At 37.7% G+C, this 26,683-nt stretch overlaps 1 protein-coding gene and 1 pseudogene across 1 annotated transcript; both read left to right on the plus strand.

Annotated features, from left to right (window-relative positions):
• Window positions 1-1,230: 1,230 nt before the first annotated feature.
• Window positions 1,231-4,251, plus strand: LOC134335974 (zinc finger protein 271-like; the record flags this gene model as incomplete). The annotated part of the gene is made up of 2 exons (XM_063018637.1): window positions 1,231-2,829; window positions 3,322-4,251. A coding segment is annotated over one exon (1,461 nt), but the record flags the coding sequence as incomplete, so codon positions are not given.
• A 996-nt stretch (window positions 4,252-5,247) lies between these two features.
• LOC134302988 (zinc finger protein 721-like) overlaps window positions 5,248-26,683 on the plus strand; it is a 76,783-nt pseudogene continuing 55,347 nt past the window's right edge.

The raw sequence follows: 26,683 nt of genomic DNA on the forward strand, positions 1-26,683 counted from the left end.
TTATAAATGTATTTTATTATTTATAATGTTATAAATGTATTTTATTATTTATAATGTTATAAATGTATTTTATTATTTATAATGTTGTAAATGTATTTTATTATTTATAATGTTATAAATGTGTTTTATTATTTATAATGTTATAAATGTATTTTATTATTTATAATGTTATAAATGTATTTTATTATTTATAATGTTATAAATGTATTTTATTATTTATAATGTTATAAATGTATTTTATTATTTATAATGTTATAAATGTATTTTATTATTTATAATGTAATAAATGTATTTTATTATTTATAATGTTATAAATGTATTTTATTATTTATAATGTTATAAATGTATTTTATTATTTATAATGTTATAAATGTATTTTATTATTTATAATGTTATAAACGTATTTTATTATTTATAATGTTATAAATGTGTTTTATTATTTATAATGTTATAAACGTATTTTATTATTTATAATGTTATAAATGTGTTTTATTATTTATAATGTTATAAATGTATTTTATTATTTATAACGTTATAAATGTATTTTATTATTTATAATGTTATAAATGTAGTTTATTATTTATAATGTTATAAATGTATTTTATTATTTATAATGTTATAAATGTAGTTTATTATTTATAATGTTATAAATGTAGTTTAATATTTATAATGTTATAAATGTATTTTATTATTTATAATGTTATAAATGTAGTTTATTATTTATAATGTTATAAATGTAGTTTATTATTGATAATGTTATAAATGTAGTTTATTATTTATAATGTTATAAATGTAGTTTATTATTTATAATGTTATAAATGTATTTTATTATTTATAATGTTATAAATGTAGTTTATTATTTATAATGTTATAAATGTAGTTTATTATTTATAATGTTATAAATGTATTTTATTATTTATAATGTTATAAATGTAGTTTATTATTTATAATGTTATAAATGTATTTTATTATTTATAATGTTATAAATGTAGTTTATTATTTATAATGTTATAAATGTATTTTATTATTTTTAATGTTATAAATGTATTTTATTATAATGTTATAAATGTATTTGATTATTTATAATGTTATAAATGTATTTGATTATTTTCTGCTTCAGAACTGAACAAGGATTTCTCCTGCTCCTCGTGTCCACGTTCCTCTACAACCCAAAATCACCTCCACAATCACATCAAGAGCTGCAACCATGATAAATATGATGCGCTGGTGAAGATTAAGACTGAACATGAGGATCTGACGCCCACCAGAAGCTCCAGTAATCAGCAAACGTCCTCTGGTACTGTCAGCATTAACACCTCTCTCAGTCCCACACAGGAAGAAGGAAACGTCTGCTCACAGTGTGGGAAGAGCTTCAGGTTGCAGAGGGAACTCAAAATACACCAGCACATTCACACTGGAGAGAGACCGTATCAGTGCTCACATTGTGGACAGAGCTTCAGTACCTGGGGTGATCTCAAAAGACACCAGCGCATTCACACTGGAGAGAAATCGTATCAGTGCTCACACTGTGGGAAGAGCTTCAGGTTCCCGAGTGATCTCAAAATACACCAGCGCATTCATACTGGAGAGAAACCATATCAGTGCTCACAGTGTGGGAAGAGTTTTAATCAACAGTGTAATCTCAAAACCCACCAGCGCATTCACACCGGAGAAAAACCGTATCAGTGCTCACAATGTGGGAAGAGTTTTAATCAACTGAGTCAACTAAAAATACACCAGCACATTCACACCGAAGAGAGACCATATCACTGCTCTCAGTGTGGGAAGAGCTTTAGGTTCCAGATTGCTTTCAAAATACACCAGCGCATTCACACCGGAGAGAAACCCTATCAGTGCTCTCAGTGTGGAAAGTGTTTTAGTCAACAGAGTGCTCTCAAAAAACATCAGCGCATTCACACTGGAAAGAAACCGTATCAGTGCTCACAGTGTGGAAAGAGTTTTAGTCAACAGAGTTATTTCAAAACCCACCAGCGCATTCACACTGGAGAGAAACCACATCAGTGCTTACAGTGTGGAAAGAGTTTTAGTCAACAGAGTAATCTCAAGGAACACCAGCGCATTCACACTGGAGAGAAACCATATCAGTGCTTACAGTGTGTAAAGAGTTTTAGTCAACAAAGTCATCTCAGAGAACACCAGCGCATTCACACTGGAGAGAAACCGTATCAGTGCTCACAGTGTGGGAAGAGTTTTAGTTGTCAGAGTAATCTAAAAAAACACCAGCGCATTCACACTGGAGAGAAACCGTATCAGTGCTCACAGTGTGGGATGAATTTCTGTCATCAGAGTGCTCTCAAAATACACCAGCACATTCACACTGAAGACAAACCGTATCAGTGCTCACAGTGTGGGAAGAGTTTTTATCGTCAGACTACTCTTAAAAGACACCAGCGCATTCACACTGGAGAGAAACCATATCAGTGCTCACAGTGTGAGAAGAGTTTTAATTGTCAGAGTTATTTTAAAACCCACCAGCGCATTCACACTGGAGAGAAACCGTATCAGTGCTCACAGTGTGGAAAGAGTTTTAATCAACAGAGTGATCTCAAAAAACACCAGCGCATTCACACTGGAGAGAAACCGTATCAGTGCTCACAGTGTGGGAAGAGTTTTATTACACAGGGTCATCTCAAAATACACCAACGCATTCACACTGGAGAGAGGCCATAACCGTGCTCACAGTGTAGGAAGAGTTGGAGAGTACCAGCTACTGGAGGTGTCGGAGGGGGCGTGTGTAGCAGTAGAGGTGAATTATGATCAGGTAGTTGGATACGACTAGATTGGGATTGGACTGATGCTCTATCCAGGGTGAGTGAGTGAGTGAGTGAGTGAGTGAGGGTCTCTGGGTTTGGGTGAGTGAGTGAGTGAGGGTCTCTGGGTTTGGGTGAGTGAGTGAGTGAGTGAGGGTCTCTGGGTTTGGGTGAGTGAGTGAGTGAGTGAGTGAGGGTCTCTGGGTTTGGGTGAGTGAGTGAGTGAGGGTCTCTGGGTTTGAGTGAGTGAGGGAGGGTCTCTGGGTTTGAGTGAGTGAGTGAGTGAGTGAGTGAGGGTCTCTGGGTTTGGGTGAGTGAGTGAGTGAGTGAGGGTCTCTGGGTTTGAGTGAGTGAGGGAGGGTCTCTGGGTTTGAGTGAGTGAGTGAGGGTCTCTGGGTTTGAGTGAGTGAGTGAGGGTCTCTGGGTTTGGGTGAGTGAGTGAGTGAGGGTCTCTGGGGTTGAGTGAGTGATGTAGTAACTTTAGATGGATTGATGATTTATCCTGCTGACTGTGGTGAGAAAGTAACTCAGAACTTTTCTGCTCCTCAAGGAACTTCAGCTTCCATCTTCTCCATGTACGAGCTCCAGTAATCAGCAAACGTCCTCTGGTACTGTCAGCATTAACACCTCTCTCAGTCCCACACAGGAAGAAGGAAATGTCTGCTCACAGTGTGGGAAGAGCTTCAGTACCCGAAGGAATCTAAAAAGACACCAGCACATTCACACTGGAGTGAAACCGTATCAGTGCTCACAGTGTGGGAAGAGTTTCAGTCAACAGAGTGCTCTCAAAATACACCAGCGCGTTCACACTGGAGAGAAACCGTATAAGTGCTCACAGTGTGGGAAGAGTTTTATTATGCAGAACACCAGCACATTCACACTGGAGAGAAACCATATCAGTGCTCACAGTGTGGGAAGAGTTTTAATTGTCATAGTAATCTGAAAGTACACCAGCGCATTCACACTGGAGAGAAAGCATATCCATGCTCAGAGTGTGGGAAGAGTTTCTATCGTCAGAGTCATCTCAAAATACATTCACACTGGAGAGAAACCGTATCAGAGTTTTTATCAACAGTTTACTCTTAAAAGACACCAGCGCATTCACAGTGGAGGAAAAAAAAATGACCTGATGTTCTATTCTGGGTGAGTGAGTGAGGGTCTCTGGGTTTGGGTGAGTGAGTGAGTGAGGGTCTCTGGGTTTGGGTGAGTGAGTGAGTGAGTGAGGGTCTCTGGGGTTGAGTGAGTGATGTAGTAACTTTAGATGAATTGATGATTTATCCTGCTGACTGTGGTGAGAAAGTAACTCAGGACCTTTCTGCTCCTCAAGGAACTTTAGCTTCCATCTTCTTCATGTACGAGCTCTTTCATCTCCACTATCTTTAACCTTTTTAAATAATGTTTTTACTATATTATTTTCTTGTATTAAATATTTATTACATATAGAAATGATGTGAGTTAATAATGGATTAAAAAGACTGGAATGGTAATAAATAAATATGTATAATATTTTCTTTAATAAAACACTTTTTGGTGTCATTGTGTTTCATACATATGATTTGCTGTTATTAGTATCACTTCTTTATAAATGAGGTTATAATTGCTGCACTGGTCAAGTCAACCTTATACAAACTTTTAGCTGTTTTAATATGCCAACAGTTATTCCTTGCCACTATACTGGGATGAGGGGACTACATAAGAAACCATAAACAAGAAGACACACGAACCAGACACAAAGATAGACAGGGAATAGGACTTGCTAAACAAACCCTATGCCAAACAATAATGCTAATGCTTATTACCATGAAACTAACAAGAGGTTCCTACTCTTAAGCACTACATGAACAGAAAGTGATAGTCTTGATGCTAAAGCCAAGTCTAAATACAAACACAGAGAGACACTAGCCAAGAGACAAAACTTAAGACTGGAGCAAGGAGGAACCCAGACTGAAACGAGTTTTTTGGAAACGCAACGCAGGATTACAGAGGGAGTAGTAATCACCGAAGCCTACATGGAAGACATCAGACAGAGGCACATAACTTGCAGCTCTCTAAAGCATAGATCTAGTCATTGGCAAATTCCACATCGCCGAAAATACCTGGAGGCTGGCATTACAGGGGAGGAAAAAACAAGACAAGGTGGCAAAGAGGAGCATGGAGAGTCGTCTGAAAATGGTGACAAGGTTACAGGAGAGCTGCCTGGAAGCATTAACCAAATCTCAGAAGAGCCGTCTAAAGGCAGCGATAACATGACAGAAAAGCTGTCTAGAACCTGCAGACCTTAGCCATCTAGAGTCAGCGGAGAGGACCCTAAAGAGGTGTCTGGATTCAGCTGAGACAGAACTGGTCTTTGGGGTACTTTTTGACCTTTAAAAAGAGACCACTGTTTTGTAACCATTTGCCCAGACTGTAGCAACCACTCAGATATGTGAAGAACACGTTTTATAAGTAACATCTGTTTTAACATGTGAAAAACAGGATGATCGTGACCTCTCAAATGAGCAGAAAAACTCGTTTCCTAAGCGGGTTGGAGGATGAGGTGAGAGTCACTACAGTCATATTCCAATACACAGGGCAACATCAGCGTCTGATTTAAACATTATACAGAATAGGGAATCACCCCACTGGACTCTGTAACACTGTAATACACAGGAAACAGTCAAACTCAGATTAACAGATTACAAAAGGTGTAAGAAAGAAAGAACAGAGTTAGAGAAACATGTTGGAAAACAAAACATGACATTAGAGAAACTGCTTGGAAGAACGTCTAGGACTGACTGTAATCCTCTCTAAAGCTACCTGAGAGATACAGGGCTAATGAAGGTTTATTACTGCTAAGCTGCTGTTCAACTCCAGTCCAGTTGGTGGCACTGGTGCGTCTTAAGTTGTTCTGCCAACCGCCATTAAAAATCATAAGAACAAGAAGCTGCTGTGTTTGTACTGTAGAGCCTCATCTGTAAGTAAAATATGTATTTAATTATAACCTTTATTTTTAATTATAACTACATTCTAATTAATAATAAAACTAGAGTTCATAATAAAACATCACTGTGAGAATTTGAGGTGCTTTAACTCCAGTTTTATTTAAACACACAAACTGCTAGCTGCTGCGCTAACTGTTAGCATCCCACATGATTCTGTACTGATGAACCGATTCATTTGAACCGTATGGTTCAAATGAATCAATTGATCGTAACGGAGTTTCTTCATTATTATTAAATTGAACATTTTTATATAAATCACATTTTCAGCTTTGTTTACAGTTTTTAATGTTTTATAAAAACACACCGAGTTCTTGTAGCTCTGTTTACAGGTTGTTTTACAGTTTTATAATCAAAGTTAAAAGTATTTGTACAGCACTATTTTCTACATTAGACGTAAATCTAAATTTAGTAGAAAAAAGTTACATGACATCCAGTTTTATGTCGTTTATACAATCCTCAATCGTACTTACTGCGCTTATAAAAGTAGTGAAAATTAACAGTAAAATTGTTTATAAATATTTTTTTTTCTAATGGTAGCATGTATAGTGTAAATAATACCCAGCACTAACCCCTGTGGAACACCATATTTCTCTAATAGAACAAAAAAGAGGACGTTAATAGGTCTACCCTAATTAATACAGTTTTAGTACTATGGCTGAGTCTAAATCCAGATTGTGTTGTTTCATGAATTCAGTTTCTATGCAAAGAAGAATTGTGTTTGAAGTCATTATTTTTTGACCAAATTAAAAAATATTTGTTTGCTTTTTATTTGTATTTGTAAACCAGGGATGTGTGGCTCCGGTCCTAGGGGACTGCTTAATAGGGCTGTGTGGCATATCTTGTTTAAAATATTTAACTAAACTAGATTTAAAGAACTTTATAAAAGTTTGATCTAAACTTCTGTAAACAGATTCTGTAATTTGCCATTAATCCAAACATAAGAATCTGTGATTTCTCCCAAATTGCAAAAACACATTTCTTATGTTTAGGCTGATTAAGTTTGAATTTGATGCCTGCAAAACTCTCAAAAATGTGTGGAACCAGACAATATAAAACAAATAACACGACAAACAATAGACAGCTTGATTATTTGTCTGTCTATCAGATCTTTAATAATGCAGTCAGCAGAAGAGGGACACGTCGCCCCTGTGGATCTACAACATGAAGGATTTCTAATAAAACAGGAGGAAGAAGATGGAAGTTACTTCTGTAAGTAAATATGGAGCATAATGCCACTTTTCCACCAGACAGTGTGGTACAGTACAGTGTGGTACAGTACAGTACAGTATGGTACAGTACAGTGTGGAACAGTACAGTATGGTACAGTACAGTGTGGAACAGTACAGTATGGTACAGTACAGTGTAATACAGTACAGCGTGGTGTAGTACAGTACAGTATGGTACAGTACAGTGTGGTACAGTACAGTGTGGTACAGTACAGCGTGGTGTAGTACAGTACAGTGTGGTACAGTACAGTATGGTACAGTACAGTGTGGTACAGTACAGTATGGTACAGCACAGTGTCGTACAGTATGGTACAGTGTGGTACAGTATAGTACAGTACAGTGTGGTACAGTACAGTATGGTACAGTGAGGTACAGTACAGTTTGGTACAGTACAATGTGGTACAGTGTAGTACAGTACAATGTGGTACAGTATGGTACAGTACAGTATGGTAACATATGGTACAGTACAGTATGGTACAATACAGTAAGGTACAGTGTGGTACAGTACAGTATGGTACAGTACAATATGGTACAGTACAGTGTAGTACAGTTCAATGTGGTACAGTACATTGTAGTACAGTATGGTACAGTGTGGTACAGTACAGTATGGTACAGTGTGGTACAGTACAGTTTGGTACAGTCCAGTGTGGTACAGTACAGTGTTGCACAGTACAGTATATTACAGCGTAGTACAGTACAATGTGTTACAGTATGGTATAGTACAGTTTGGTACAGTACAGTATGGTACAATACAGTGTGGTACAGTACACTATGGTACAGTGTAGTACAGTATGGTACAGTACAGTGTGGTACAGTGCAGTATGGTACAGTACAGTATGGTACAGTGTGGTACAGTACAGTATGATACAGTACAGTATGGTACAGTATGGTACAGTACAGTGTGGTACAGTACAGTGTGGTACAGTACAGTATGGTACAGTGCAGTATGGTACAGTATTGTACAGTACAGTGTGGTACAGTACAGTATGGTACAGTACACTATGGTACAGTGTAGTACAGTATGGTACAGTACAGTATGGTACAGTACACTATGGTACAGTGTAGTACAGTATGGTACAGTACAGTGTGGTACAGTACAGTGGGGTACAGTACAGTGTGGTACAGTACAATAAGGTATAGTACAGTGTGGTACAGTACAGTGTGGTTAGTATTGGAGTCACTAATCAGTAGAAATAATATGAGAATGTGGATAGTGGGATTAGAACCTGTACTGTACCGTACTGTCCTGTGCTGATACACTCCAGTCTGGATTTAAGTTTTAATCTAACTAGGATTTATTTGTGATTGGAAAATCAAACCCACAACCTTCAGTTTCATCCAGTTTGTTGAGTTTCTTCCTCTCATATTGATGTAATTTCAGATGAAGGATCCATAATCCCTGTGGAACTCGTCACCCCTGAGGAACATCTCACCCCAGTGTACCAACAGTGTGGAGGTTTCCAGATGAAGCCTGTGAAGAAGGAAGAAGCTGAAGATGAAGATGAACTCAGTAAGATATTTGTATTGAATAGAATCAGAGGCACCTGGGATGAAGCATCATACAGTGAAAGCTTGTATTGTGCTCATGCAGATCAGTGTGAGCAGGAAATGATGAATGCAGGTTAAATCACGTTACAGGACTTTAGCATCGGATCTTAGTTTAATACTAACAATCTTTATTATTTATAATGTTATAAATGTATTTTATTATTTATAATGTTATAAATGTAGTTTATTATTTATAATGTTATAAATGTATTTTATTATTTATAATGTTATAAATGTATTTTATTATTTATACTGTTATAAATGTATTTAATGTTATAAATGTATTTTATTATTTATATTGTTATAAATGTATTTTATTATTTATGTTATAAATGTGTTTTATTATTTATAATGTTATAAATGTATTTTATTATTTATAATGTTATAAATGTATTTTATTATTTTCTGCTTCAGAACTGAACAACGATTTCTCCTGCTCCTCGTGTCCACGTTCCTCTACAACCCAAAATCACCTCCACAATCACATCAAGAGCTGCAACCATGATAAATATGATGCGCTGGTGAAGATTAAGACTGAACATGAGGATCTGACGCCCACCAGAAGCTCCAGTAATCAGCAAACGTCCTCTGGTACTGTCAGCATTAACACCTCTCTCAGTCCCACACAGGAAGAAGGAAACGTCTGCTCACAGTGTGGGAAGAGCTTCAGTTCTCGGAGGAATCTTAAAATACACCAGCGCATTCACACTGGACAGAAACCGTATCAGTGCTCACAGTGTGGGAAAAGTTATAATCAAGAGAATCATCTCAAAGAACACCAGCGCATTCACACTGGAGAGAAACCATATCAGTGCTCAGAGTGTGGAAAAGGTTTTAATCAACAGAGAAATCTCAGAAGACACCAGCGCATTCACACTGGAGAGAAGGAATATCAGTGCTCACAGTGTGGGAAGAGTTTTAATCAACAGAGTCATCTCAATAGACATCAGCGCATTCACAATGGAGAGAAACCGTATCAGTGTTTACAGTGTGGGAAGAGTTTTATTACACAGATTCATTTTGAAATACACCAGCGCATTCACAGTGGAGAGAAACCATACCAGTGCTCCCAGTGTGGAACAAGTTTTAATTGTCAGAGTGCTCTCAAAAGACACCAGCACATTCACACTGGAGAGAAACCGTATCAGTGCTCACAGTGTGAAAAAAGATTTAATCATCCGACTTCTCTAAAAGAACACCAGCGCATTCACACTGGAGAGAAACCATATCAGTGCTCACAGTGTGGGAAGAGTTTTAATTATCAGAGTTATCTCAAAAAACACCAGCGCATTCACACTGGAGAGAAACCGTATCAGTGTACACAGTGTGGGAAGAGTTTTAATCAACAGAGTCATCTCAAAAAACACCAGCGCATTCACACTGGAGAGAAACCCTATCAGTGCTCAGTGTGTGGGAACAGTTTTAATCAACAGAGAAATCTCAGAAGACACCAGCACGTTCACACTGGAGAGAAACCATATACGTGTTTTCAGTGTGGAAAGAGTTTTAATCAACAGAGTGATCTTAGAAGACACCAGCGCATTCACACTGGAGAGAAACCATATCAGTGCTCACAGTGTAGGAAGAGTTTTAATCAACAGAGTGATCTCAGAAGACACCAGCACATTCACAGCTGAGAGAAACTGTATCAAGCTCTAAAAATCACCAGTGTGGGGCAATGCCTTTCCAGTTCATGAGTTTGAATCTCAGCTCTGCTATCAGCTAGCGAGGCGCCTATATAGAAAATAATCGGCTTGTCCGGGGAGGGAGGGTCGAAGTTCGCTTAACTGCTGCACTCATGGTCTCTTCTGGCTGGTTGATTGTGCCTGCACAGAGACGGGGGATGATGGGGGTCGGTGAGTTACTCTCTGTGTGTGATACAGATCCACATATGAACTCGTCTTGTACCTGTGAATGAAAACGATCAGGTAGAATGTAGAATGTTTTGTGATCACGATGATGTTTTATCATGTTAATTTTTATATTAAATTTACATCAGTAATGCTGCGGGTGTAGAGGGGATTCATATGATTGTAATGGTAATAACTGCCCAATTTGATTGATATGATGGGCAGAGCCGTTGGAACTCAGACTGTGACTATAAATCGCAATATGGATTCCATCTTGGAGAAACTAACGGCTTTGCAAACGGTGTGAACCAGAGACTGACTCAATCTGAGAGCATGTGTTAAAGAAATTGTACTCGTGCATAGATTAAAAAACAAGTCATTTCTGCTCTTTGGCTTCCCCTGTTATCAGCATCGGCCTTGCTGATAAGGAAATTCCTCCAGAGGATCTGTTGCTACGGGTCATCTCGTACCTACCCTCCCCTGCTCTCTGACTCTTTTTCATTCAGGGTAGCAACTGCTGTAAAACGCCATCTTATCGCGAACTTTGTACAGACTTTTTGCTTACAGGAATGAAGAGCTGACAGAACTTTTCCCAACCCAACGTCTCCACTCTTAGCTTAATCCCACCAATACGGCAGGACAGGTCTGCAGCGCGCGCCGGTGGCTACGAATCGCCGGATGGCTGCTTGTCGTAGTTGGTTACTTTTCCTATCCACACATCCCTAACCTGTGGCTCGTTGTGTGACTATGTTATGTTCTTATGTTTACATGTGCTTGTGTGCTGTAAGGGGCTTTTTTTCGTGTTACCATAGTGTGCTCCTCAGGGAGCACAATCTGGTTGCTGGGTTTTTTTTTATCTCCTACTCTCCTAATGTGTTATCATTTCTTGTTTCTTATCCTCTCTTCCCGTTCTGTCTCCTTCCTTGTCATATTGAATGTTCTGGACGGGTTGATGGCTAATTTCACTGTAACTGTACCTGTTGCAATTACAAGTGACAATAAAGTTCTATTCTTATTCTTATAAATCAGTATGATTTTTATTTTTAATAAATGATTATTTAATGATACGTTGTATTTTATAATAGAAAATGATTTGCTGTTATTAGTATCACTTCTCTATAAATGTGGTTATGAAACAGTTGTGGTGGTGAAATTTAACACTCAAATACACCTGAGCCATAAATAATAAGAACATCACAAATCCCATCCAGTCGCCTCTTTTAATACGCCGTCTTGACAGAGCCAACATGTTAATCCTTGCCAGTTATTTTTAAACTGTACATGATTTGACACTCAGCCATAAACATTGGGACCAAAGTCCCTAAGCCATAAGTATTAAGACAGCCAAATTCCCTGAGCATTAAGTATTTAAATCTAAATATTTTAGCACACTAGAGCCAAAATAATATTAAGAAAGGTATATATGCACCAAAAAAACTGCCTTTGTCAAGCCAATATAAACATTTGCTCACAAACTTTTACCTTTTCAGTTATGAGATTCAATCAACTTGAATAGGGCAGGGTAAAAAGTGCAACATAAGATTTACACATCTGATGGGTCCAGGTTAGCAGTGTATGTTGGGAGAACATTGGTGAAGATAATAGAGGTGATAGGGAGGTGTTGGGTAGATACAGGGTTAAGAACAGAAAGAAGGAAGGGCAGATGGCAGTGGTGTATAGTAACGAAGTAATAATACATATATATTTATAAATATAATATATAATATAAATATAAATATATAATATAAAAAATTTCGTTAACTTTCACTCTTACTCCGATACATTTACCGTATGTAAATTCGTTACTCGTTACTACAAAATAAAACGACAAGTTTTAGATTGAGCTGAATGATGTGAGATGTGTGACAGACTGCACGCAGGTTTGGCGAATCTGTGCTTGTAAATGAGATCTTCTGTGGTTGAACACAAAACAGCGCAGATGCAAACATGTTTTCTAAAAGTGATCAGAGGAAGCGCGTCTTTCACGCCGATCAAAGACACGGAAATATCAGCATTTCAGAATCTCCCCGTCCAACACACTGATGTAAGTTAAGAATGATTAACACAGTAAAGCATCAGTGTTTTATTATTGTTAGTATTAGCATTAACATTGTTCAGATATCTAGCTACCATTTTCGATTACATTCGAACCACAAGTATAAAACGTTTCACTAAATTAGTTTGTAATTAATTCATGAAGACGTGTCCATTATTTAAAACTCACCCACGGACAGATATTTCCTCAGATAACTTCTGCAGAGGAGAGATTCATGGTGCTGAGGAAAACATCTTCAACTTTTTAATGGTCTCAACAAGAACTCAACTTATCCCACTTATTATGGAGGATTTTTCAGCTGCTGCTTCAAGTTGACACATAAGTTAGAAATGATATTTTCTTAAAGTAGGAATACCAATATCTTTTTAGTTTAACACATGCCAATCAGGGAGTAGATACGGCCCATTATTTAAATGCAGCTTATTTTACCCAAATATTTAGATTTAAACTAACGGTTGAGCAGATCATTAAAGTGCTAAAAGTGCCACATGTTTTGTTAAACTCTCTTGAGTTTTGCTTCAAATTAATTCTGCCAAAATTCTGTTGTTTTAGGTTATTGGGATATATACAGTATCAATGACTTGAATGTACAATCTAAATAAAAAAATGTGACAGTATAAAAAATGTAAATAAAATAGACGCAGTGTTTCTTACATTTACATCGACTCTTATTTCATTGTTGTTTTGTTTTGTCTGGTCAACTTCATTACAATTCTTAACATACATTAACATGCATTTTAAGCCTACAACACATTCTAAAAAGGTTGGAACAGGGCAATGTGGGGCTAGTAATAAGGTTTTAAAAAAATACTAAATAATGATGTGATTTCAAATAGGTGATGAGAACAGCTGATTATAATCATGAACTGGCACAAATCATGTTCAGATGGAAGGAAGAAAAAAGGTTGTTAAGGTTTACAGGCTTAAAAGAACAATCTTAATAAACGACGGCTTCAGTTTAAACTAACAGCATTTACTTTTACTTCTACTTTTAATACTTAAGTACATTTAATATCAAATTACTTTTAATACTTAAGTACAGTAAACATCAGATACTTTTAGACTTTTACTCAAGTAATATTCTAAAAGGAGCTTTTACTTCTATCAAAGTAAATTTCTGGTAAATTCAGGTAAATTTCTGGTAAGATACTTCTACTTTTACTCAAGTATGGACTTCAGGTACTTTATACACCACTGGCAGATGGTGGTAAACACTGTAATACACAGGAAACAGTCAAACTCAGATTAACAGATTGTAAAAGTTATAAGAAAGAAAAGAACAGAGTTAGAGAAGCATGTTGGAAAACAAAACATGACATTAGAGAAACTGCTTGGAAGAACGTCTAGGACTGACAGTATATAAAATGAATAAAAGTGGACTTAGGATTGAGCCTTGAGGAACACCCTTAGTTACATTAAGACAACTGGAAGTAAAACCTTCTATTCGCACACATTGACACCTGTTGGACGAGTAATTCTCAAACCATTCTATTGCTTGCTTAGAAATTCCACTTTCAAAAAGCCTTCTCAGTATGATTTCATGGTCTACTGTATCAAAAGCTTTTGCCATATCAATAAAGAGGGCGGCACAGTGTTGCTTTTTATCTAAGAAATCAATAAAATCATTTACTACTTTCAAAGTTGCTGTAGTAGTACTGTGCATTCTTCTAAAACCAGATTGTAAGTTATTTAAAATACTATTTGTGATTAAAAAATCTTTCAGTTGTTCACTGACCAGGGACTCCAGAACCTTAGCCAATACAGACAACTTAGAGAAGGGCCTATAATTATTTAAATCCGTGAGGTCACCACCACTACATAAACAGATTTCCATATCAACGGAATATTGATATTCGACCAGAGCCAAAAAAATATACGTTAAAGGAGGTGTGATAAAATCTACAGCTAACTTTAAGAAAAAATCCTCCAATTGATCAGGACCTGCAGATTTTCTGGAGTCTAAATCTTTGATAGCGTTAAATACCTCCAAAACAGTTTGTCATTGTAATGGTAAAATATTTTAATAAAGAATTAGTCATTGTTGTGTTATTAAGTGTAAATGATTTGCTTGTATTAGTATCACTTTTCTATAGATGTCGTGTAGCGCAGGACTGACAGACTCGGACGTACTCATAGAGACGTACTAATTATCATTTATCAAAACGAACCCGATGCATCCTCAATAATTCAGGTACACAAATCCACAAAGTTGAATCAGTTCATCTGAACACAAGTTGGTTGTAGAGAAACGTTTCATCACTCATCCAAGTGACTCCTTCAGTCTGAGCGATTTGCATAACAATGGAACCGGTGATCAGGTCCATATGCAAATCACAATGAACATTAATTAGAGTGGCCATATGTGCCGTTCACATATGATTGGGGTTTAGATGTACTCTTCAACCCCCCCAAGGATGGTCTTTCACTCTTCACATAAATTCCCTCCTCCTTATCAAGGATCTGCACATCTTCATCATTAAATGAGTGGTCGCTGGCTTGCAGGTGAGTTAAACTGCCCATGTATCCATCTAAAATATTCTAAATGCAGCTCTATCCAGCCAGCATCAGGATCAAGGTCTTACAGGGAGAGTATTTTACTGCAGAGCTGCTGTTCAACTCCAGTCCAGTTGGTGGCGCTGGTGCGTCTTAAGTTCTGCCAACCGCCATTAAACATCATAAGAAGAACAAGAAGCTGCTGTGTTTGTACTGTAGAGCCTCATCTGTAAGTAAAATATGTATTTAATTATAACCCTTATATTTAATTATAACCACATTCTAATTAATAATAAAACTAGAGTTCATAATAAAAACATCACTGTGAGGATTTGAGGAGCTTTAACTCCAGTATCATTTAAACACACAAACTGCTAGCTGCTCCGCTAACTGTTAGCATCACACATGATTCAGTACTGATCTTCAGATCTTTATTATTAAATCTTACATTTTTATATAAACATCATATTTTTAACTTTGTTTACAGTTGAACTTTGTTTATAGTTGAAATTTGTTTACAGTTGAACTTTGTTTACAGTTGAACTTTGTTTACAGTTGAAATTTGTTTACAGTTTAACTTTGTTTACAGTTGAAATTTGTTTACAGTTGAAATTTGTTTACAGTTGAAATTTTTTTACAGTTTAACTTTGTTTATAGTTTAACTTTGTTTACAGTTGAGCTTTGTTTATAGTTGAACTTTGTTTACAGTTGAACTTTGTTTACAGGTGAACTTTGTTAATAGTTTAACTTTGTTTACAGTTGAACTTTGTTTATAGAGGAACTTTATTTACAGCTGAACTTAGTTTACAGGTGGTTTGTACAGTTTTATAGTCACAGTCAGGTGAAAAGTGTAAGCGAGCGTCTTTAATTGTGTACTAGCTTGATGAAATAAATAAAGTGTTGATGCACAAATGATCTGGAGCCTCATACTTTAATGACATAAAATTAGCAAACTGGTTTTGTTTTAAATGTCATCCTTATGATCATAAAGAACATTTACTCTAGTACTGATGTTGTAATTTATATACATTTTTACTGTAGGCATTTTGAGTAATGGGATAACAAACTCATGTAAAATGTCTATTCGGTTCTATAAAGACAATTTTTTGGAGATTAATAAAAAAAAGAAATCAAATTGTTATCAGGTGTCACCCCTATGATCATGCAGGACACTTACTCTAGTACTAATCTTGTGAGTTTGAGATAATTGTACTGTAGGAATTCAAAATAATGGGATGACAAACTTAGGCAAAGTGTCAGTTTAGTTGTGTACAGACTACTTTTTGCTGCCTGGAGCCACAGTAGCTTCAATTCATAACAATAACAACAGCCAGTTAAAACCATCTTAAGAATTTCCCTTTAATTATGAATACAGCACATCCATTTATCTATCTATTTATCTATCTGTCTGTCTGTCTGTCTGCCTGTTAGATCTATTAGTACAGTGTGGTACAGTACAGTACAGTATGGTACAGTACAGTGTGGTTAGTACAGTATGGTACAGTACAGTGGTACAGTACAGTGTGGTACAGTATGGTACAGTACAGTATGGTACAGTACAGTATGGTACAGTACAGTGGTACAGTACAGTGTGGTACAGTACAGTGAGGTACAGTACAGTATGGTACAGTACAGTGTGGTACAGTACAGTGTGGTACAGTACAGTATGGTGCAGTACAGTATGGTACAGTACAGTGTGGTACAGTACAGTATGGTGCAGTACAGTGTGGTACAGTACAGTGTGGTACAGTACAGTATGGTGCAGTACAGTGTGGTACAGTACAGTGTGGTACAGTACAGTATGGTACAGTACAGTGTGGTACAGTACAGTGTGGTACAGTACAGTATGGTGCAGTACAGTGTGGTACAGTACAGTATGGTACAGTACAGTGTGGTACAGTACAGTGTGGTACAGTACAGTATGGTACAGTACAGTGAGGTACAGTACAGTGAGGTACAGTACAGTGTGGTACAGTATGGTACAGTACAGTGGTACAGTACAGTATGGTACAGTACAGTGGTACAGTACAGTGTGGTACAGTACAGTGTGGTTAGTATTGGAGTCACTAATGAGAGAATGTGGATAGTGGGATTAGAACCTGTACTGTACCGTACTGTCCTGTGCTGCTACACTCCAGTCTGGATTTAAGTTTTAATCTAAGTAGGATGTGTTTGCGATTGGAAAATCAAACCCACAACCTTCAGTTTCCTCCAGTTGTTGAGTTTCTTTTTCTTATATTGATGAATTTCAGGTGAAGTAACTTTAATCCCTCCGGAACTCGTCCCTTCTGTGGAGCTGCTCTTCTCAGAGGACCAACAGTGTGGAGGTTTCCAGATGAAGCTTGTGAAGAAGGAAGAAGCTGAAGATAAAGATGAACTCAGTAAGATCTTTTTATATAACGTTTTTATAAAATAATTTCTATTAAAGTAATATTTTTGTGATCTAGTGTTTAGATTGTAGATTTTAGTGCATAAGTGAGCAGGTGAGTGAAATGAGGAGACAGAAGATAAAGAATATTAAACAGATCATGCTGACTGTACACTGTATAGATTAGTATATAATTACAGAGTAATGTGAGGTGAATAAAAGTGGCTGAATGATTGGGTAATGAATGAGAATAAATAAAGTCGAGTATATAAGCAGATATATTCAATATATACATGATTGTTTGTGCTGATTGTATATACAGGTGAGATGGTTCACTTGTGAATAGTACAGAGTTCCAGAATGCAGTGATACTTTTAAAGTGGTGTGGAAGAGTTTAGCAGGGTTACAGTTACAGACTGATGCGCTGATGCTAAGATGACTGAGCTGCAAGATAAATGCTGAACTGAAGTTGATGAAAAGCATCCTAACATAGGAGTTATGGCAGTTCAAGTGGGTCAGTGTAGTGAAGTGCAGTGGAGATAGCATCATCTACTGACCTGTTGAGATGATACGCTAATTGGTGTTGCTCTAGTGTAGCAGGTAGACAGGATTCCAAGTAAGAGAGAACTTGTCTTTCAAAGCACTTGGAGATGATGGGCGTGAGAGCAACAGGTCGGAAATCATTTAGTGTTGAAGCAGTTGAATGTTGGCACAATGGTGGCTGTCTTAAAGCTCAATGGAATCACAATCTGGGCCAGAGACAGATTGAAAAGCTGCTTAGCACAAGCTTTCAGCGCGTGGCCTCCATCAGGGCCAGCTGCCTTCCTAACACTTTGTTTATTCTCGGTGGAGAGTGTGATTGGCTGCTCATCTGGAGGAAGATCTGTGTTCAAAGCTAATGTAGAGGTTATCAAGCTCATCGGGGAGCGAGTCATCAACATAGGGAGCTGCATTGTGTGGGTTAAAGTCAGTGATTGTTTTTATCCCTTTGCCACATATGCCGAGGGTCGGCGGAATTGAAGTGGTCCTCAATCCGCTGTTTATAACTGTGTTTAGCCCTGGAGATACTTTCCTTCAGACTGGCTCTGGCTTTGCTGGGCCTTTTTGAGGATGGAGTTGGTGTTGGCAACTTGGCATCCCACTTTAGGTCATTGGAAATTGCAGTTCCCAACAACCTGAAGTGTTTGAGGCAGGATGGGACCTCACACAGCGCCAGTGACTCATTTGCATTTACATTTTCAGCACTTAGCAGAGGCTTTCATCCAAAGCGACTTACAGCACTGTGACAGTATACTGTCTAAGCAATTGAGGGTTAAGGGCCCAACAGTGGAAACCTGGCAGTGGTGGGGCTTGAACCGGCAACCTTCTGGTTACTGGACCCGTACCTTAACCACTAGGCTATACAGCTGCCCTGACTCATTAAAAAAGATCTTTGTAAAAATAGGAGCCAGTTGATCATAGGGCTGCAACTAACGATTATTTTAGTAGTTGACTAATCTGACGATTATTTTTTCATACCCTCCATCTCTGCCTTAACATAACAAAACTCTGTTATGTTATTTAAGTTCCAATATCAAATTAAAATACTGACCCATGAAACATGAATATGAAACTTAAGCTTGATAGTTTAATTAAATATATTTGAAACATTAATACACAATCACAATAAAAAAAATGCAATGAAATAAGAAAGCTTTGGACAGCATTAGAAGCTGTTATGTTTCAGAAGTTATCACTCTGGAAGTCAAAAACATTTATAACATCGTTGAGAAACATGTGAATGCTGTCTGTGAGGACCTCAGCCATTTGAGGGGTGCATGAACCTCTTCTCATCCACAATCCATTGCTTAGTGCTATTAATAGAAAGAGCAAAAGAGAAAGCTGTATTAATGATCACAAACTAAAGGCTATGTATCATAGTTTATTACAAATAGTGTACCGGCTATGCGAACTAAACCATAACTGGTTAAATATCTTAACTAAATTATCTGCTGAGCTAACTAGCTATCATTAAGTGGAGGAGGCTTATTATTTAGAATGAATGCTCTCATTAACGAGAGCAAAAAATATGGAAGACAAGACAGGGTAACGTTAGGCTATAATGTTGAGTTATATAACGTTACTCATATAAATTACTGATTAACTATTGCACTTAATGCGTTAGCTAGCTAAAAAACCTGGCTGAAATGCTCCTGAAATACTTTAGAAAGTTTCGGTCTCTCTATCTTTGCCTCTCTGTCTTCATAAACTCCCCGCTGCGCCATGGAAGCGATGCTGCGCCCCCCTGCAGTTCCTTTATTGTGTTGCAATAATAACGACGCGTCGACAATGAAATTCCACGTCGACAAATTTTTATAGTCGACGTTATCGATTATGTCGACTAATCGTTGCAGCCCTAGTTGATCAGCACAGGCTTTGAGACATGACGATGAGACTCCATCTGGGCCTGGTGCCTTCCTTGTTTTTTGTCTTTGGAAGAGTCGTCTCACGTCCATCTCACCTATTTGTAATGCAGATTGTGTATCCATGGGGGAATGTGTGGTGATAGCTGAAGGTGTGATATGGGCTGTTGATGTGCAGGGGTGGAGGGTGGGTGTGAATGTGTCCTTCTCAAACCTACAATAGAAAACATTAAGGTCGTCAGCCAGGTCTGTGTTTGCCTCAGTGGAGTTGGGTGATCTCCTGTAGTTAGTTGTCTCTTGCAGACCTCTCCATACTGATGTAAAACCTGTTTTTCAGCTTTTCAGTGTAGCTGTTTTTGGCGACTCTGATCTCCTTGGTCAGCATGTTTCTGGCCTGTGTGTACTGGGATCTTTCCCCACTTTTGTAGGCATCCTTCTTTGCTTGACGAAGTTTTCTTAGTCTGGCTGTAATCCATGGTTTGTCATTGTTGTATTTGCAGAAGGTTTTGGTGGGCACACAAACGTCTTCACAGAAGCTAATGTACGATGTCACAGTGTCAGTGAGTTCATCCAAACTATTGGTTGCAGTCTCAAAAACACTCCAATCAGTACAGTCGAAACAGTCCTGTAGTTCCTGCTTTGCCTCGCTGGTCCATTTCTTCACAGTTTTAACACAGGCTTAGCTGATTTTAGTTTCTGCCTGTATGTTGGAACAAGATGAACCAAGCAGTGATCAGAATGTCCCAGAGCTGCACAGGGCTCAGAGCGGTACGCATCTTTAATTACAGTGTAGCAGCGGTCCAATGTGTTATTGCCCCTGGTGGGACAATTGATGTGTTGTCTGTATTTTGGAAGTTCGTGGTTCAGTTTTGCCCTTTTAAAGTCCCCAAGTATGATAAAAAGTGAATCTGTATGTTTCTGCTTCAAATAGGTTATCTGGTCAGCCAGGCTTTTCTGTGTAGCATCCACATTAGCCTGAGGTGGAATGTAAACACTGACCAAGATAAAGGAGGAGAACTCCCGCGGTGAATAAAACGGCTTGCAGTTAATGAACAATGTTTCTAAATCGGGGTGCAGTGTTTGTTTAACACTGTGACATCTGTGCACCAGTTTTCATTGATGTAAAAACAAATTCCACCACCTTACGTTTTACCTGAGAGTCCCATTACGCGATCCGCTCGGTGTAGACGAAAGCCCGGCAGAAGTAATCCACTGTCAGGAATGGATTCACTGAGCCAAGTTTCAGTAAACCAAAGTGCAGTGGAATGTGCAAAGTCTCTTTTAATTTTGTTAAGGAGAAGCAGCTCATCCATTTTGTTGTTTAGAAAGTGGTATAAATGAATGTCCATCAGCATCTTTCTGTCGTATGTGTAGTTCACACGAATGATTCAAGTGAAAAAGCAGTAAATTGCCAGGTAAACAAACACTAGATCACTAAGCCTGGTGAGACGCTGAGGTACACGCGCTGCCATCTTACCCAAGGACGGAAATGTGTAATGTGGTCAGATGAATCAGCATTTTAAGTTTTTTTATGGAAAAAATTGACCATCCAGACTGTTATCAGCAACATGTGCTGCCTTCAAGACGTCATCTTTTCCAGGGACGTCCAGCATTTTTCAACAAGACGATGCAAAACCACCTGCTGCACACATTACAAAGGCGTGGCTGTGGAAGAAGAGGGTACGGGTACTGGACTGGCCTGCCTGCAGTCCTGACCTGTCCCCAATAGAGAACTGTCCCAACATTTTTTGGAATGTGTTGCAGGCCTGAAATGCAGGAATGGATGTTTATTAATAAATGAAATGAAGTTGAGCAGATAAAAGATTAAATATCTAAGGTTCATCCTGTCTGACATTTAATAAAAGTCAATGTAAGAAACTCTTACTATTTTTATTATTATTTACATTTTCCATCCTGTCCCAACTTTTTCTGATTTGGGGCTGTATTATTATTATTATTATTATTATTATCATTATTAAATCTGCTGAAACCCTGTTTGAACAAAGGTTTATAGGTCGTCTTTTTTGACAGATAGTATAGAAGTACGTGTCTGTTAGTCCTAACTTAAGTGCTTAATAAAGAAGTTGGTCGTTACTACCAACAATAACAACCTTATTTTTTTCTTCACAAAACAAAGAAATTTCAGGTGAAGGAACCTCAATCCCTGTGGAACACGTCACCTCTGTGGAACATCTCACCCCAGAGGACCAACAGTGTGGAGGTTTCCAGATGAAGCCTGTGAAGAAGGAAGAAGCTGAAGATGAAGATGAACTCAGTAAGATATTTGTATTGAATAGAATCAGAGGCACCTGGGATGAAACATCATACAGTGAAAGCTTGTATTGTGCTCATGCAGATCAGTGTGAGCAGGAAATGATGAATGCAGGATGAATCACGTTACAGGACTTTAGCATCGGATCTCAGTTTAACATTTACTAACAATCTTTATTATTTATAATGTTATAAATGTATTTTATTATTTATGTTATAAATGTATTTTATTATTTATAATGTTATAAATGTATTATATTATTTATAATGTTATAAATGTATTTTATTATTTATAATGTTATAAATGTATTTTATTATTTTCTGCTTCAGAACTGAACAAGGATTTCTCCTGCTCCTCGTGTCCACGTTCCTCTACAACCCAAAATCACCTCCACAATCACATCAAGAGCTGCAACCATGATAAATATGATGCGCTGGTGAAGATTAAGACTGAACATGAGGATCTGACGCCCACCAGAAGCTCCAGTAATCAGCAAACGTCCTCTGGTCCTGTCAACATTAACACCTCTCTCAGTCCCACACAGGAAGAAGGAAACGTCTGCTCACAGTGTGGGAAGAGCTTCAGGTTCCTGAGTGATCTCAAAATACACCAGCGCATTCACACTGGAGAGAGACCTTATCAGTGCTCACAGTGTGGGAAGAGTTTTATTCAACAGGGTCATCTCAAAGAACACCAGCGCATTCACACTGGACAGAAACCGTATCAGTGCTCACATTGTGGGAAGAGTTTTAGTTGTCAGAGTAATCTGAAAAAACACCAGAACATTCACACTGGAGAGAAAACGTATCAGTGCTCACAGTGTGGAAAGAGTTTTAATTGTCAGAGTAATCTTAAAACACACCAGCACATTCACACTGGAGAAAAACCCTATCAGTGCTTACAGTGTGGGAAGAGTTTCTATCGTCAGAGTCATCTTAAAAGACACCAGCGCATTCACACTGAAGTGAAACAGTATCAGTGCTCACAGTGTGGTAAGGGTTTTAATAGTCAGAGTCATCTCAAAACACACCAGCGCATTCACACTGGAGAGAAACCGTATCAGTGCTCACAGTGTGGGAAGAGTTTTAATAGTCAGAGTCATCTCAAGACACACCAGCGCATTCACACTGGAGAGAAACCGTATCAGTGCTCACAGTGTGGGAAGAGTTTTAATCAGCAGGGTGATCTCAAAACACACCAGCGCATTCACACTGGCGTGAAACCGTATCAGTGTTCTCAGTGTGGAAAGGGTTTTAATGGACATGGTGATCTAAAAAAACACCAGCGCATTCACACTGGAGAGAAACCGTTTCAGTGCTCTCAGTGTGGAAAGAGTTTTAATCAACAGAGTAGTCTCAAAAAACACCAGCACATTCACATTTTACAGAAATGATGCTCACAGTGTGGGAACTGCTTTGCTCATTTATCAGCTTTTATACACAAGTGTGACACATCAGATTGTACCAAGCAGGCTAAAATATATAAATCTTCCTTAAGTGAGTGAGTGTTCTAGTTTAATTAATGAATTTTATTGTGTAAGTAATAGCACCACTGTCAGTTTTAGGGAAATTACAAGGAAATCCAGATTTATAACAGATCAGTGACAATGTTGGAGTAAAGTTTGTTAGGACGATTATTTCTCTCACTTAGGGAATTAAACTCACAGTGCTAAATTCTGAATCATTAAAATATTTATTGAACTCTAAAACATAACACATACAATTACATAATTATTAAGTTAACTTAATACATTAATGAGTAAATAGTAATAATAAAAGTATAAATCTTAAGGTAAAACTATTACTGGGAAATAATGTGATTATTTATAGTGAAGTGAATGGTGGGTAGAACCAGGAGGTTTAGAGCCTGATGTAAGTAAATGCTATCAGCTGATATTGGAAGTGAATTGAAAAAAAAAGGTATTGAAAATAAACACCTCACCCTTGAGCACATGATGCGTGCACCTGTCAGCTGATGAAGGAAGATCTTGCAGGAAGAGGCCTGTAGTTGAATCACCTCGTCTGTTGGTTCTTTTCTCTGGCCCTGTTCAGTGGAGAAATTGACTTTCTGTACCTGCAACACTTCGCTCAGGTGCCTCGATCCATTGAAGTGTGTATATGTTTGGTTTTAGGGGAGTAAATCATCTTCGGTCTTTGAAAGTCCAGATTTGGGATTCCAGAGTGAAGGATGTTTGATTTGCATGCACAGAGAGGGAAAGTAGATTGAAGGTTTGTTCCTTCATGTACCAGTCTCTGGTCCTGTGTTTGCATCAGTTTGGCACCAGTTTTTATTCAAACCAATGATGTGCCTTCAAAAATGGAAGTAAACAGTAATAACAAGATGGCGGAGTGCATAGATTACCTAAGAGCATTTGTGCTATTGTTTAAGATAGGCAAGCCTACTTGCATGGTCAGGGTCATCCTGACCTGCTTAATTAAACTGTTTTTATATGTTGACACAGATGTTACTTATATAACCTGTTTTTCACACATTTTCATGGTTACGTTTATATAACTGTTTTCAGTTTGGTACAATCTGATGTTTTCATATACTTGAGCAGTTGCTACAGTCTGGGCAAATAGCTACTCATTTTTTTGTAGTAGATCTTGGAGTGTGTTTGCATCAGTGTAAGGGTGGGCATTTGAGCAGCGCAAAAAGACACTTAGCATGCACACTCAAGTTTGGTATAGAAATTAGGGGTCCATGTCCATGGCAGTGGACATACTGGGCAGTATTTTTCCTGATCAGCTGAGCTCGTGCCAAGACTTCACGTACCTCCCAGTCTAGACTGGGCAGGATGATGATGAGCTGATCTGTGAGGTTGTTCTTGTTTTTTTCCTTTTGCTATGTGTTACATGGATTAGTATTGTTATGATCATTTATGTGTCATTTATGTATTTAGCTTGTTATTGCTTGTTTGTTAATAAAATATCTACATATTTAACCTTAATCCTTGGTCTCATTATTTATTCATGAAAGCTTCTGTCCTGTTTTCAGATTAATAAAAACATGTTTAGCATTGATTGCGAACTGAAATTCTGTATTGGGAATATTAACATTTCCCTCAGTTCTGTTGGTACATTTTAACAAAAAGACTCCATATATCCAAAAAAACAATAATTACTATTAGCATTGATCGCTAACTGAAATTCTGTATACAGCTACATCGAGAATATCAACAATTACCTCAGTTCTGTTGGTACATTGTTAAAAACTTCCCCATATTCCTAATATAACATTAGTTACTACTAGCATTGATCGCTAACTGAAATTCTGTATACAACTACATTGAGAATATCAACATTTACCTCAGGTATGTTGGTACCAGGGTTATTATTGTTAACGAAAATGAACGAAATAACGAAAACTGAAATTGAAAAAACATTTTCGTTAACTGAAATAAATAAAAACGGTAATTAAAAGAAAAAACGATAACTAACTGAAACTGTATTATGCGTTTACAAAACTAACTAAAACGTACTAAAATTATAGATAGAATACCCTTCGTTTTCGTGTTTGTCAATTTATTTATGAGCTTTGTGAACTGATATGAAATCGATTATTTCCACTCGAGCAGTTACGTTAGCTGCCGGCTCCGTACGGTACCTCATGCGGCCTTTCCCAATCCGTTTCTGCTCACCACGCTAGCCTGCAAAATGACCACAGCAAAAGTTAAGTTGATGTTTTTCTCAGATTGAGCTCCCTGATGTGTGTCTCATGAATTAGTTTATATTATTATTAGGGCTGTCATTAATCACGATTAACACGTTATATTTTTAATCGCGGTAAAAAAAAAATCTCAAGATGAAACATTTTAATCAAACTATTTTTATTGGGTTCTTGTGCCACGTAAATGTGTGTCTTTGTGGTTAATTGCATTTCTTAAAAGTGCATGAAGCAGAACGCTGATTAAGAACAATATAATGGCCAGTGATAGCTCAGTGGTTAAGGTACTGGACTAGTAAACAGAAGGTTGCCAGTTCAAGCCCCGCCACCACCAAGTTGCCACTGTTGGGTTCCTGAGCAATGCCCTAAACCCTCAATTGCTCATCGTGTAAGTCGCTTTGTCTGCTAAATGCTGAAAATGTAAATATAAATATAAGCACAGGTGGACACGGTCAATTCTGAGACCTTCCCTACACACTTGCTCCGTATGCCCTATAGTACACTTAACATTCTTAAAAGGCCAGACAATATATTTGTAATTCACATTACATGACCAGTGAGACGTTAGAAAACAACATTCTTTTTCTTAGAATAGCCTCTTTTTAAAGAAAAATAGTTCTTGTGTGAATTACAAGGGCAGGAAAAACTATGGCAGATACAAAAGGTACCGGGGCCCATGGCAGGGGTGCCTCCACGACATGAACTCAACCACTCACCTCACTGCCCCCTCCACATTGGCTGCACTCACCAGGTCATCATTATTATATTACAATAATTTCGTTAAGTAAAATTTAAAGAACTGAAACTGTGCAGTAAAAATACCAGAGGCAGGAATTTGGACTTGAGGTGTAACTTCTGAGTAACTTTTAATTCATTCTGATCAGCTATCAGTATATGCAATTTGTTGAGGGGGCCCAACATTATTTATCGCGTGACAGCCCTAATTATTATGTTCATGTGTGTCCTTTTCAGCAGCAGTATTACACACATTTTGCACCTAAGGCTGCTATCTTGTGGACTGTTGCAGTTTTTGTGGACAGTTGATTGTTC

The sequence above is a fragment of the Trichomycterus rosablanca genome, chromosome 2 (assembly GCF_030014385.1).
Source record: "Trichomycterus rosablanca isolate fTriRos1 chromosome 2, fTriRos1.hap1, whole genome shotgun sequence".
NCBI classification, from domain to species: Eukaryota; Metazoa; Chordata; class Actinopteri; order Siluriformes; family Trichomycteridae; genus Trichomycterus; species Trichomycterus rosablanca.